The sequence below is a fragment of the Cryptomeria japonica genome, chromosome 6 (assembly GCF_030272615.1).
Source record: "Cryptomeria japonica chromosome 6, Sugi_1.0, whole genome shotgun sequence".
In the NCBI taxonomy this organism is placed as follows: Eukaryota; Viridiplantae; Streptophyta; class Pinopsida; order Cupressales; family Cupressaceae; genus Cryptomeria; species Cryptomeria japonica.
In genome coordinates this window covers 394,894,920-394,909,468 of record NC_081410.1, presented here as the reverse complement: position 1 = coordinate 394,909,468, position 14,549 = coordinate 394,894,920, and the positions used below count along the sequence as shown (strand labels likewise).

At 35.6% G+C, this 14,549-nt stretch overlaps 1 protein-coding gene across 2 annotated transcripts in view; it reads right to left on the bottom strand.

Moving 5' to 3' along the window:
- Nucleotides 1-8,081: 8,081 nt before the first annotated feature.
- LOC131038313 (COP9 signalosome complex subunit 1) overlaps nucleotides 8,082-14,549 on the bottom strand; it is a 48,108-nt gene continuing 41,640 nt past the window's right edge. The window contains exons 5-7 of one of the 2 annotated variants that reach the window (XM_057970675.2): nucleotides 9,173-9,407; nucleotides 8,764-8,965; nucleotides 8,082-8,433 (exon numbers count right to left, since the gene is read on the bottom strand). In XM_057970675.2, coding sequence (XP_057826658.2) covers nucleotides 8,789-8,965; nucleotides 9,173-9,407 — 412 coding nt within the window. In that variant the 3' untranslated portion in view covers nucleotides 8,082-8,433; nucleotides 8,764-8,788. Of the gene's footprint in view, nucleotides 8,434-8,493; nucleotides 8,966-9,172; nucleotides 9,408-14,549 lie in introns of those variants that run through there. The other variant, XM_057970674.2, reaches the window with a different exon arrangement.

The following is a 14,549-nucleotide window of genomic DNA, read 5'->3' as shown; positions in this document are numbered from 1 at the left end:
TCGGGTTACTGGTGCCTCTCAATCCTTCTTCTTCGACAAGTGGATGTTCTTCTTTATTCAAGTGATCATCCAAGGAAAAGGAATGCTCAATTGGGCTAGAATCATTAGCAACAACCTGGACGTGCAGTTGAGGAGGCTAGCCCCTACCAAGTCATTTCACATGAGCTTATATATTATATATTCCTTAGTCAGAAGTTTCGAGTATGCAAGGCTACCACACAGAGGAGTTGTTAGGAGAGGACCTAGGGAAATAAGAGTTTGTGATTCTTATGTTCAACTACATCATCCACCTAAGAATTGCTACAAGCTAGTCAATGACGCCTTCACGATGTATATCACCAAGACATTGCAAGGAGGGATTCACCATAAACTATCTCTGGAGGCACAAGAACTCATGAAAAAGCATGGTGCATGGTTCATTCAGTTTCCAAAATTCACATACATCAGAATCCATGGATGTCCTTCACCTCCCTATATGTTGCCAAGGTATTCTACGGACAGAATAATATTACTTGAGGTGACTAGACAGTTGGCAGCTTATGCTAGAGCATCAAGACATAAGCATGGAAATGGAATTCCCATACCCATTCTACTAGGGAATTCAATTGAAGTGTGTGTGTGTGTGTGTGTGTGTGTGTGTGTGTGTGTGTGTGTGTGTGTGTGTGTGTGTGTGTGTATATATATATATATATGTATGTATGTATGTATGTATGTATGTATGTATGTATGTATGTATGTATGTATAACATATACATATGTATATGTATGTATGTATATGTATGTGTGTACATATACATACACACACACACATATATATATATCGAATTCATATACACTTGTGTGTGTGTGTGTGTGTGTGTGTGTGTGTGTGTGTGTGTGTGTGTGTGCGTGTGTGCGTGTGTGTGTGTGTGTGTGTGTGTGTGTGTGTCATTATCTAAAAATCAAAACTAGGAAATAAGCACACGATATTTCATTCATTTTATTATGAAATGTATACATTATCTGCACACAAAATGCATATAACAATCATCAAAATACATGTATAATCTTTTTAAAACATAAAAAAAAATCAATCTTTCTTTGAATAAAAGAAATGTCAATTAAGATTACTCATACGAAATTCATCATTCGAATTTAAACAAACACTCAATTAAAGTCATTTAAATATTCTATCTTTGCAAGATACAACTTATGAATTCTAATGTGGTGTGTGAGATTCCATCTCTTTATCGAAGTCAAAAAGCTAAGACAACTCTACCTGAACCAAGTTCTCGCCTTCTTCCACATTCACTTGTTCCTGCATTCACTTGTACTCGATTGCTCATTAGCAATGACAATCCCCAATTTTATAAATAAGATAATTTAAATCATTCATTTGCATTTAAATTTCTATCCTAATCCATATCAATTTTCAATTTCAATTTTTTATTTCAATTTTAATTTCATTTTCATTTCAATTTCATCCACCTAATCATAAAATATAAATCATTTCCATAATTTAATAATTGCAAGTAATTATAGATAAAACGGTTCATGACAATCAACTCTTGCAATAAACACCAACATCTGAAACTTGAACTGAGACACAGAACAAATGTTTTAAGCATGATAAAACAGCTAGATTGTCAACAAACTGCAAACACCAACCTCATTAGCTACAACACCAAGGACCTAAAAATATAGTAGTGCAATGTCCATAGAGCATAAACATTAAGTTCAAGTCTGCAAGATATCACCAAATGTGGAGGAATGCAAAGAATTCTTCTAAACTATCATTAGTATGTATTTATGCACCAACTTACTCTATCAAACTTCCAAGGACCTAAGTGTCCTAGAAACATCAACTTATCACTTAGGAACAATCAAGAATATAAGCAACATTTTGTAGCATACATATTACCAACGTCTCCATTCTATTGTCATGCACCTAATCCTCATCTTAATATCATCATCATGCATCTTTGTCATCAATCCCATTATCAACATCATCATTTGCATCAACACATCATACTAAGTATATCCACAACACAAAGAAATTGTACCCATCGTCCATATATTCTCTTTATTAGTGACAACTCCTTCCAACAATCTCCTATCATATCAATCAACATGTCATCATCATTACTTCAACAATTGCAACAAACTCTATCCAATCAATCGCATAATGACAACTAAACAACTTTCAACAAACAAAGACAACATATATTGTCAGGCATCAGGTTGATCAATGACAACACATATTGCAAACAGAGGTTTGATGCAAAAGTGTACATCAATACTAAACAATTGAATGGAATTTTGGTGGTCTAAAAAAAGTCTGCATGAGAAGTTTGATAGGAATGTGAGAAAATGTGGAAGGATGGGAGATGCAAAGATCAACAAGGAGTGGAAGATATCCAAATGGACTCCAAATGTCCACAAAGGAGAGGAAATGAAAGACTTGGGAGAATGCAAGAAAGGAAGAAAATTTGAAACATAGGAACAAGGAAGGGAAGTCTAAACAACCATTGAAAATTAATACAAATTTGTAATATAAAGAAATGAGAACTAAAACAAAGGAACAGAAACATGTGGGGACATGATGTGGAAGTTTATACTTGAGATTGGGACGTGAGACAAATGTATATATGACCATCAAAATCCTAGAAAAGAGGAATAAATATAAGAAAGTGAAAGAAGGAAGAACCAAGTAGAGATTATAATAATTCTATGCAAGAATAGAGGTCAAAACTAGACATTGGATGATTGGAAGTAGTCCAATACTCCTTACAAACTTTGCAATTCCACAAAAAATAATAAAAAATGACTAAAAATCTTCTAGAATTAGAACTCTTGGGTTTTTGCAACTTCTAACAACTGATAGGGATATGGAGGACGATGAGAAATCATATATATGCAAACTTGACCAAGGGAGACCTATTCAAAGTTTTTGTAAATCGATTATATATAATGGGCATATTGAGGCCAAATGCACAAAGGTGGATTGGACCAAGAAAATTTTCCACTGCTAACTTAGGCACCAACACCTTGTCCATGAGCTTTTGAATCTACTACATAATATCTTCAACGATATGTGGTATTGAGATGCATTAGGTAGAATAGCTCTAGGATCAATTCAATTGTGTGTTTTATTGCACAATGTTGAAGCACTATGTTTGGTAATTGAAAGATATCTATGTTTTGCTCCCACGTTTTTTTATATATAACCATAGGAAAGCTAAACCTTTTATTGAAGCTAACAACCCATTTCTTGGTGCTAATGAATATAAACTTGAAGACTATGTATATTATGTGTTATCTATCTTGCCAACATCTATGGCAACATTCATACGATTTGCCTCATAAGTTGCATATTAATGAAACAAATATGGTTGACCAAGTAAAACATCATGCACCTCTATGGTGTGACATCACAGAGTAGGACATCTTAAAATTGCTTGTTTTTGCACATTTACTAACATTACTGAGTGGTGGATTTCTCTAAAACCAAATTGAACCATCCAATGGACTATGGTCAAGGGTGAGGTGGCAATGGAAAGTTCAAACAAAAAATTGCTTCAAGAGAAAATATTTCTTCTAACTTTCAATGTTGATTATGAAGTGTATTGGTTGTCCATTACCCCACATTTGATATGGGAACTTCTCTATTTCCTTATAGTTGTGTTTGAGAAAGAGGTAATTCTAGCAGGTAATTCTAGCAAACTTGTCATAGAGCTAGGTTCTACATCCATGATAAGCTTGCTTTTCTTGGGTCTTGCAATGGTAGGACCAATAGATCCATTGTGCTAGCAAGCCTTTTCTAGTGCAGCACTCTCCCATTGAATGATTGTTGGTGTTGTGAACTCAAACACCACTTTCTAGTCTTGTGTGTTTCTTATGCTCGTTAAGTGGTGTCATTCTTATGAGATCATTGTGGAGACCAACTTCATTGTTTATAATTCATTTGAATTCAAGCTTGGTGTTCCCTTATTATGCTTAATCCTAAAATTTGAACGAACTTGGCTTTGGGTAAAAGGAAGCCTAAGTGCAAAATAACACTTCCAAATGCTAAATCTAACATGAGAGATGATGTTGAAAATTTCTTACAAACTCTTAAACTATTGAAACTTAGATACACATAAATCAAATTTAAACAAACAAAACCACAACACCAAATATACGTGGGAAAACCCTTTTGGGAAAAAAACCCACTCTCCAAAAGCTAGACTCAATTGTATTATCAACAATACTAGTTGTTGCAATACAATTCCTAGAGTCAATGCTCTTTAGGAGTAAATACAACAAAAAGGAATTCTAGAGAATATTCAACACATCAAAGATTCTTAGAAGATACCAACCTATCATACAAAATACACTAAGAAGCCACATATTATAGAGCTCAACACAAGTGAAAAGCAACCATTCTTTTCAAAACCAACTCCAATGTCGAAGAGGTGTGTGTTGTCATAAACAACTTGCTAAGCCCATGACATGTTGCACATAGCAACTTCCAATGCAACAATGCATAACTCATCCATAACGGTCACCTTGCCATATGCAATACCTACCTCACATCACTTGTCAAAAGTGAACACCACCATAAATACCAATTGCCAAATAATTACTCTCCATGACTCTTCCACCGAACTAGTAAGGTCATAGTAAATCAAAAAAATTGTCATAGTTCTAACATAGCAACCTATGACACTAGTCCCCTCTTTTTAGGACTTCCAAAGTGTGCAATAGAATAAATATAATAAACATGTTTGGACTCTAAGGCTGAGACACATTAATCCAAACATTGGCCTCAAATTTGTACATGAATCTATAAGCTTCTTAGAAGGTGGAAATCTTTAGGAAATCCATGTCCAATCAGATGTAGAGCTTCAAGGTCAGCCTATACTTCAATATAAGAGCATGCTCAATCACTTGAATGCCAACTTAGAAAATATAGTGCAAACAATATCAGTGTCTTCTTGCACAAATTGACCATGTTTGGCATGCAATAGTGCAAACTTGATGTATTGATCCTTGTAGTTCCCAACTAGGCAGTGGACCTATTTCAAGGCTTCTACAAAACAATTTAGTTGTGAAGACATTCAAATGTAAGGGCCTTCTCATGGGATCCACGAGAGTTTTGCCACCAATATTTAAAAGGCGTGGAAGCTTTCAAAAGAGCACAAGTGATCTTCAATCTTTCAAAGAAATGATATGACACATGAAGTAAGAACAAATAGGTTTAGCTCAATTATCCAAAGCATTAACATCTATGGTGCATTCAAGAATAAGGATGTCCTAGGATTTGTACGATGTAGAACTGACAAAGGATTTGTTGGAGGTAAAGCCCTCTGAAGAATGTTACACTCAAAAAGTTGGTCAAAGCTAACAACTAGGCTTCTTCTATCCCATGCATATTTTTGTTCCAAAACCTCAACTCTCATTTAACACATCTTCTAAATTTGTTGGAGCATATCTATTGTCAAAATATCCAATGCCTACCATCTTGGATAGATCACTACACAAGAAGGTTTTCCCCCAACTCACAAAATCTAACCTCAAGTGGATGGGCACATACAAATCGAGTCCAAATATAAAATGCATAGGCTCTAATACCATTGATCCTAAGGCCTAGGATGGTACCCAAAGGAGCCACACTAAGCAAGCAAAACATGCAATCACAAGAGAATATTTTGAATGGAAGAGACCAAGAACAATATCAAAGCCAAGTAGTTAAGGGAAATATAAATAACTGAACAATTTAACACTAGCATGAAATTGCAACATACAGAGTTCTATTATGCAATAGTTAACTACAAGATCCAAGATGATGGATATATAAACCCATGAGTTATCCTTCTATTATATCACTTGTTAGAAATACTTGTCTTAGTTGTCATTGATGTCAAACCTAGTGATTTGGATTGGTCCGAATATGATGCAGAATAATGGAAGATAGGTATGTATGATTGTTGATGTATTGCAGACGTGTTTATTGCTCCAAAAATATGTATTGTCAGTATAAGGATACATTTATCTTGATATGAAAGATTTGGTGTTGGTTGTGGCAATTGGTTTCATGCTCCAATCGTTCATGCAGTCTGATTTTATACAATTGACTTATCTAAGAGGTCCAATGATCTGCATTTGTTTCTTGATGCATATGGTAGTGCAATTTTGATATGCACATTTTCATCATCTAAGATTGTTGTATTCGTGGTTTTGGTGCCCCAAAAGTCATCCTCTTGATGTTGTGCTCTAGAAAATGTATTTGGTTATGTAGTATTGAGCAGCTCTTCGTGCTCTGGTTTCCTCTAGATTCTTGATTTCTGATAATAATCGTTTGATGATTCATTGTTCACATCTTTAACTGTGTAATGTTGGATTGGATCGTGATCGTTGTACTCCTGTAGCGTGTTATTGTGGAAATTTGAGGATATTCTTTCCAAGTCAACCCAACCTCGAAAGGTTATGTTGATATTTGCTCCAATGATTATAGTGTATGATTTGACCATTGAAATATATTTTGGGAAAATGTTATTGAAGCCACCTTCTTGTACATTCTTAGTGTTACACTCATATATATACAGTCATATTATATTTCATGAGAGACAGAAGCAGATGGATGAATTGCAATGAAGTAAAAAGTAAGGTGGTAAGCAATAAAGTGAAGAAGTCAATTCTGAATGAGTAAAAGAGAAGGATTGATCTAGTGCGATAGTACTTTCGAGCAGACAAATAGTGAAGTAATTTGCAAAGTTTCTTGACCAGATCTATTGCAAACAATTGGTGTGTTTTTTGAGCTTAATAAGAACTAATCCCATACATATGTAGATGCAATTTTCCTTAGTTCATTTCTTTATTTTCTGGCAGTGAACCTTGCTGACATTGAGTCGTAATCTAATCAGTGAGCCTTTTTTGTAATCCCATATAACTAGTCATATTATCTTGAGTTAACCCTCTCTGTGATTTTTCCCATTTGGGTTTTCCACGTATAAAAAATCCAGTGTCTCTCATGGTTGTGTATGTTGTGCATTTCACTTGTATTGCATATTTCAATTTGTGTTAAAGATATCTAAGATCAAATTGAGTTTTAGATTATCAGTGTTTTATTTTGGGAATACTGATTCACCCATGCCCCTAGTATTTCGGTATGTTCAACATCAATAAGCTAGCTTACTAAGTCTATTTATAAGAAATGGTAATATAAAATATTATACATGTACGAGGGTGAAGAGTGGCTCAACAGTTGTAAATTGTTGCTCTGCCAAGCACTACCAAGATTCATATGTATGGTCATCATCCAGAAATGGTGTTGTGACTGTGTGAAGAACAAGATTTTTAAAACAGATGCCACCAAATGTATGTGATAAGCCTTGAGAAGAGTTAGGTTGTCGCTTTATCGCCAAGTGATCCACTGGTGATGACTAAGTCGGTGGAGTCAATTAAGTCCAAGTGTAAGTGCTATCAGAGTTATGAGCTTCATTGCAATGTTTCCTGGATCAAACTTTACTAGAAGCAATTGGTCTTTCCCCAGATGGCATATATTTATTAATGATACAATAGATTTGATATCATAATAAATACTATTACAAGCCTGACATCTACCACTACAGTACTAGTTTAACAAGAAGCCCTTATTAATGTTCAATTAAATTTAATTAATGAGATTTTGTTTGCTTACTGAGTAAAAGGTTTCACTCTTCAAGTGACTAAAATTCAAATCCCACGTGGGACATGCTAGGTGGAAAATTGGGGGGTGAGCGGGTTTCACCCTCTGAAATAGTTGTGTTGTTTTAAGAAAAATGTAATTTTTCACATGTATAGTATTTCTTCAGTCGAAAATATGCAATTTATCAGCATTTGGTGCCCACTCAAAGTTCTCTCTACTTAATGGTACAATCGACAATTTATCAACAATATATATTACCATGCCAAAAAACCATCCTAATTGGAGCAAAAAATGCAAACCAGATGAGTATGACTGCATTCTTATTGGATGCCAATAAAAGGCATTTTCATCTCCAAGAAAAAACTAAACTCGCAGCAGCAATAAGAATCTAGACTTAAACATAACTCAAATATTGAATTACCAACGCAAAAAGTTGATTGATAATTGCCACAAAAATTGATTCCAAATATAAATATAGAAAGTCTGTTGTTAACATAATTTACCTAAAACCATCCTTCTGAAGGATCAAAAAATGTGATCCAAAATATTTCCACTTAAATGACTGAAAATCTAATGCTGCCAATAAGTATTTCTGCTCTAATTCTCATTGGCAAGATAACCATAATTGGAACATCATTACACCTTGCACAATCCTTAATTAAACAATGAAATCATCCCTGGAAGCGATATCCAGAATTAAGAAAGACAAGCAGAAAACTCCAATTTTGACAACCTCGAGATTGAGCAACATCCTTAATCCTCATCTCAAGAAATACCCTGAACACCTAAAAATATCTGTTTTTGTTAGATGTCCTCCAATTTTCATCCAAAAAAGACAGATTGGATGGTCAACAAAAGAATTACCAATCAGCAATTTACTCGAGCCATATATCTATTACGATATACATGTATATGTTGTTTATGGAAAGACATTGTACATTCTACAATACAATCCTTCCAATTAAACATTGTAATGGAGGAAAAAACATTAACTGTTAAAAAGCTTATCACAGTTAAGTGTGGTAATCTCCCGAAGCATTTTAAAAAACTGAAAGTACTTAAATATTTACAGAATTTCCAAAGCTTGGATAGGTGGTCACAGACAACAGAATTACTTTAAAAAACATTCATGTTGATCTGTCACGTCTTCCTGGAGTGTTTTACAATAAAATCATGCCTCAAGATATTTGCCCGCAAAAGCATTGCCCGAACATCTCTGTCAAATTCCACTCCAGTTTGCAAAACGCGCTGAAATGTCATATTACGCTGATCGGCATGGCGGGCATATAAGATCTTGTTATGTGAATCAATGCGTGCCTGAGATAGAGGCAAGAACTTCAGTATAGAAATGAATATCATACAATAACATTACTAGAAAATTCAAGTAGATATCACATTATTAGAAAATTCAGGTAGATATACCGACTAGCATCATCTATAACAGAGCCAATTACTCTTATATTTTGTGATGCCATATAAAGCAACTTCTCTCAGACAAGAACCAATACCAAGAAAAAGCCTTACCTGAATCTGATCATCCATAATTAAAGCCTCAAGCTCTTTCTCAAGCCCACCCACACTTGTCTTGAATGCATTTGCCATAGTATGAAGGTCAACTGATATGAAAGGATTTGTATATTGAATCAGTGCTTTATGCCGAATTTGATCATATAGTGTTTCTACATGAGCATGAAGATGTATATCAAGCTTCAAGTTTGATTTCAGATTTTGGAGATATTCCAAGCATGATGCATATCGGCTGAAAAAACCAAAGGCATCTTTGGTCAGAAAACCAAGAATTCCACAGAGCATGAAAATCAGAAAACAAAAACTAGTTTTTATTTATCTGCATTTATTTCATGGGGTGTGTTGATTATAATGCAACGTGCAATAAATGATGAAATAGAAACTAAATAGAGCACAGGCATACAGTTTAGCTGGTCTAGAAAGCAACAGCAGATACGGAAAACCATTATAGAAGATCAGATTCAAGTATCAGTCCTTCCACGGCCAATTTATGTGTATTGTAGCATGATATAATATCAAATTGATAAAAGTAAAGCAAAGTCCATGTCACGATGTCAGAAAATTAGCATGAAACAAAAATAATATCAGGTCAAAGTTTGTGAATATTTAATATCAGGTTCAAGTGCGACGATATCAAGATCAATTTAAGTAATGATGTCTAACAACTCCATGGTTTATAAACTCCTCCCTTGTTTTCCAATAGGCACCATATCCTATTTTACCGACCAGCTCAAGCATTTTCTTTGGATGGGGATCAAACTTCAGTGCAATGGTTGTTGTCATTAAACTATCAGTAGTTCCAATTACATTAAAATTAAACAAGCTTGCTTGGCAATTTTACCTAGGATCCATCTGGTAGCAGATTGATTATCAACTTATTGGTCCATCATGGCATCATAGGTTTTGTCTCAGAAACAACAACAATCATAAGCCTGTTTTCAAGGGACTCCACCTCTTAGCTTCACACTGCATTGCCCTTGGCTCCTTTGACATTTATTTTTCCTTGCTGGTTGGATATTATAACTATTATAGAAATTCCTCTTTTTCCATAAATTCATATTACACTTATACAGAATAAAGAATAAACATTTCATTGACATAAATATGCTGCAAATGAAATGATTGGAATAGGGAAATGACACACTGAACACATGAAGTTCTCAAAATCAGGCTAAAGAACGTGATGAAAACTCATTCCTTTAAGAGTCTGAAAACTGCACAACTACCCTAAACTTTGCAACTCTGGCAAAACTCATAAATTATGATATAAACATCCTCAGTCAACCCTGAAAGTTAAAGATTTTTTGATACCGGCTTATCTCATAGGGGTGTGCATGCACATAAATGTCTATCGATGTAACACAAAGCACCTTGTACAGAAAAATAAGAATCTGAAAGTAGCGAACAGAAAGTGCTGGATTTGAGGACCTCTTATTGAAGAAAATCACGAAGTGGTCTCATAACAACCTTGCCACTAGTAATCAGATATTATGAAGAAGTTATCATTAAGACAGGATGGCATTGCATGCATGATTCATCTCATAAGTCCTTGTATTCAAAAAATTGCTATACTCAGAAAATTGTAAAGAATCCTGTAAACGCTTTCAGTTACTTTCAACAACCAAGAAAGTCTCTTGAACCAAAAAAACATGTTGTATATCCATTATTTCTAATAAATATAATTCTGGGGCATATTTTTATTTCTACACAAACACGGACCTCTACAAACTGAGGCCTGACATTATTAGACAATGAATAGTACATTGTAATGTTCCCTATTGGCACTTTACTCAATTTGCCCTAGAATACCTAGTTGAAGCCTGGATTGGTGCCTTGATTTAGATCCCCAATATCTGATAGTTATGTCACTGCTGTGTGATGTATATATGTGTTAATTTCTGAGTTTGTAACTTTGTATTGGCTTGAGTGCTGGTTGATCTTCTTTGTTTCAATGCCTACTGATTTGTTGTTCTTTGGATGAATCCTTGTGCTGATTTACGAACCGACACCTTCTTATGAATATCGATTTGCTTCTATTGATTGCTGTACCTACATCTGAGTCTCGTCCTCCTTTTTTATGCCTCCCTTGATTGCTTGGTATAGTGCTTTTATATTTCTCCATCGTGGATGTAGGGTTGTGACTTTCCTCATGGTGACCACCTTTGGGAAGGAACATGTCTTCTTGACAATCGCATAACTGAACTGATGCTTCATATTGTGTGTTGTTAATTATTCTTAACTAATTCTTTACTCATATCTTAAAGGAGATCATACGTAATCTTTTAACCACAGATCTTATGATATCGGGTTTGCAATGTTCTTGACCATAGAAGATAAGTGATGAGTTTGTGAACTCTGGTCTGCAATATTTCCCCTCATAGGAGATAAGCGATAGGAAGAAATTGTGAAGTCTTACTGTAGTAAGCCAATTTCCTTGATGGGTCTGCTGATCAAGGCATGCAAGTTGCTGATTAGATGTGTCAATTTGGGGGCATGACAGTCAGCCCTTCCCGAGATTGCTTGTCCTCAAGGACAAGCAATGAGGGTCCCCAAACCAATCCTTGGAGGTTTGTATTCCTTATTTAATTTGGTTGTCCCCATGTTTGCTCAATACCTAGATATCTCTCTACATCAAACAAAGGGTGATCTTAACATATATTAAGATGAGGATTGGAAGCATGACACACCTCTATGACCTCAAATGCAATTTATATCTTTCAAGTTATCCACATCTCTAGAACATATCAAGTATGAACCAAACACAAAGCATACACATAAAAACACGAAGTATACACATGAATATACGTAGACACAAAGCATACACAAATACTTGAAGTATACACATGAATATATGCAATCACAAAATATACAAACAAATACACAAGTTAGATCCCTTCAGTGGGTCTAACCCTATCTTTCCATTTGAGCCAAAAAGTGGGCCTAATCCCAATCCCTCTGCTCCTAATCCATTTTGAGTCAGAATTTGGGCCTAACCCCAATCCTTCTGCTCCTAATCCATTTCAAGCCAAAAAGTGAGCCTAACCCCAATCCTTCTACTCCTAATCCATTTTGAGTCAAAAATTGGGGCTAACCCCAATCCTTTTGCTCCTAATCCATTCCGATCCAAAAAGTGGGCCTAACCCCAATCCTTATGCTCCTAATCCATTTTGAGTCAAAAAGTGGACCTAACCCCAATCCTTCTGCTCCTAATCAATTTTGAGTCAGAAAGTGGGCCTAACCCCAAACTTTCTGCTCTTGTATGCTCATTGATGTGTCCTAAACTTTCTCCAATACACTTCAAACATTTGCTTAATATGTCCCATAGATCTTAAGGATGTAAGGACACCATAATTACTAGATTGGCTCCTCCACAAAGCTCCATTTGTTTATTGTCCTTTCTTCTCCCGCTTGGATGCTTTTAAGATCTTCCTCATCGTGCCTTGTCTTCTTACTTGGATTTCCTTTTGTTTCATCGTCGAACATTGCCTCTATATTACATAATTGGCTTTCACATGTGTCTCGGCCTCCATTCTTTCTTGCATTAGAAGGACAAACCTTTTTCTTGTGTATTCTAGGCATCTTTTAAATTTTTTTAGATTACAATTGTGTCCATGTTCCCCATTTTTCCTTACAATGGAAACATAGTCCTTTGTTCATGAGCTCCTTTCTTTCATTGTAAGATAGAGGAGGAGAGGGTTGATGTTTTGTATGATATTTGTCCCTTGATTTGGCATTAAGCCTGGTAGCTTTTAAGATTGCTTCATGAAGAGTGGTTGGGTCGAATGCACCTATCAACCCATGGAGTGAGTCTGAAAGGCCCTCTACAAATAAGTAAGCCGTTCTTTAGATATTCTAAGAACCAAGACTGCTAACCTTTGAAATTTCGTGATGTAGTCTTTAAGAGTCCCCCTTTGCCTTATTCGGGTTAGTTCCTTGAAATGTTTCTAGGGGTGAATTTGGTCAAATATTCCAATAAGCCTTCTCTTGAAAGCCTCATAGATTTTTATATTTTTATGATCTTGGGTAACTAGGCCATAATGCCACCACTCATAAGCCATTCCTTCTAGGTATAATATAATGAATGTAATGGCATCCTTTTCTGCCATAGGGCAAAGGGTGAGGCATGTCTCTAGTTTCTGAATCCATGAATGGGCTATGATTTTTCCAGTCCCATCAAAATTGGGAATGGTCATTTTCCCCACTTTGTGTTGTATTTCTAGGTTAGCCTGTGTTTTTCCTCTCCTATGGTTTCTCCTTGCATTGGCTTCATAATACTCAAAAAATGGGATACTCTTTTTTGTTTCAGGGTCTAGTCTTGTGTATTCCATAGCGAGTTCCCTCATGTTGGGTGCATTGGCTTCTTCATTTTCCCTTGATGGTTATTCTCTAAATAAAAAAGGTGCCCCGTTTGATCTTGGTGTTGATTCCTGGATGATCATATTATCACTTTTTGATTGACAAGGGATGTTCTCCCTTCCATCTCTTGAATTTGCCCTAAGGTCATTTATGGTTGCTATTATGTTTCACAGGGATTGAATAATTTGTTCCATAAAGGCTCTAAACTCATGTTCCATTTGTTCTTTGTTGGCTTTCTTCCTTTCTCTTTCAATAGCCCTTAGAGCTCGTTGACTTAATTGCATTAACTAATTTCCCTCAGGCTGGCAGGAACATGCTCTGATACCACTTGTAATGTCCCCTATTGGGACTCTACTCAACTTGCCCTAGAATTCCTAGTTGAAGCCTGGATTAGTGCCTTGATTTAGATCCACGATATCTGATAGTTATGTCATTGCTGTGTGATGTATATATATGTGTTAATTTCTGAGTTTGTAACTTTGTATTGGCTTGAGTGCTGGTTGATCTTCTTTTCTTCGATGCTACTGATTTGTTGTTCTTTGGATGATCCTTGTGCTGATTTACAAACTGACACCTTATTAAAACTGGTTTGCTCCTATTGATTGTTGTACCTATATCTGAGTCTCTTCCTCCTCCTTTTTTATGCCTCCCTTGATCGCTTGGTATAGTGCTTTTGGGTGTGGGGTTGCGACTTTCCTCATGATGGTGACCTTTGGGAAGGAATGTGTCCTCTTGACAATCACATAACTAAACTGCTGCTTCATATTGTGCCTTGTTAATTATTCTTAACTAATTCTTTACTCATGTCTTAAAGGAGATCATACGTAATCTCTTAACCACAAATCTTATGATATCAGGTTTGCAGTGTTCTTGACCATAGAAGATAAGTGTCAGGTTCCCAATATTCGTTTGGAATCGAATTAAAAGATGAATCAATCTCCCATTCGATGCCATTCGATTCCTTCTCCGAAGGACTTTTAAGTCTGGTCTGCAATATTTCCCCTCATAGGAGATAAGC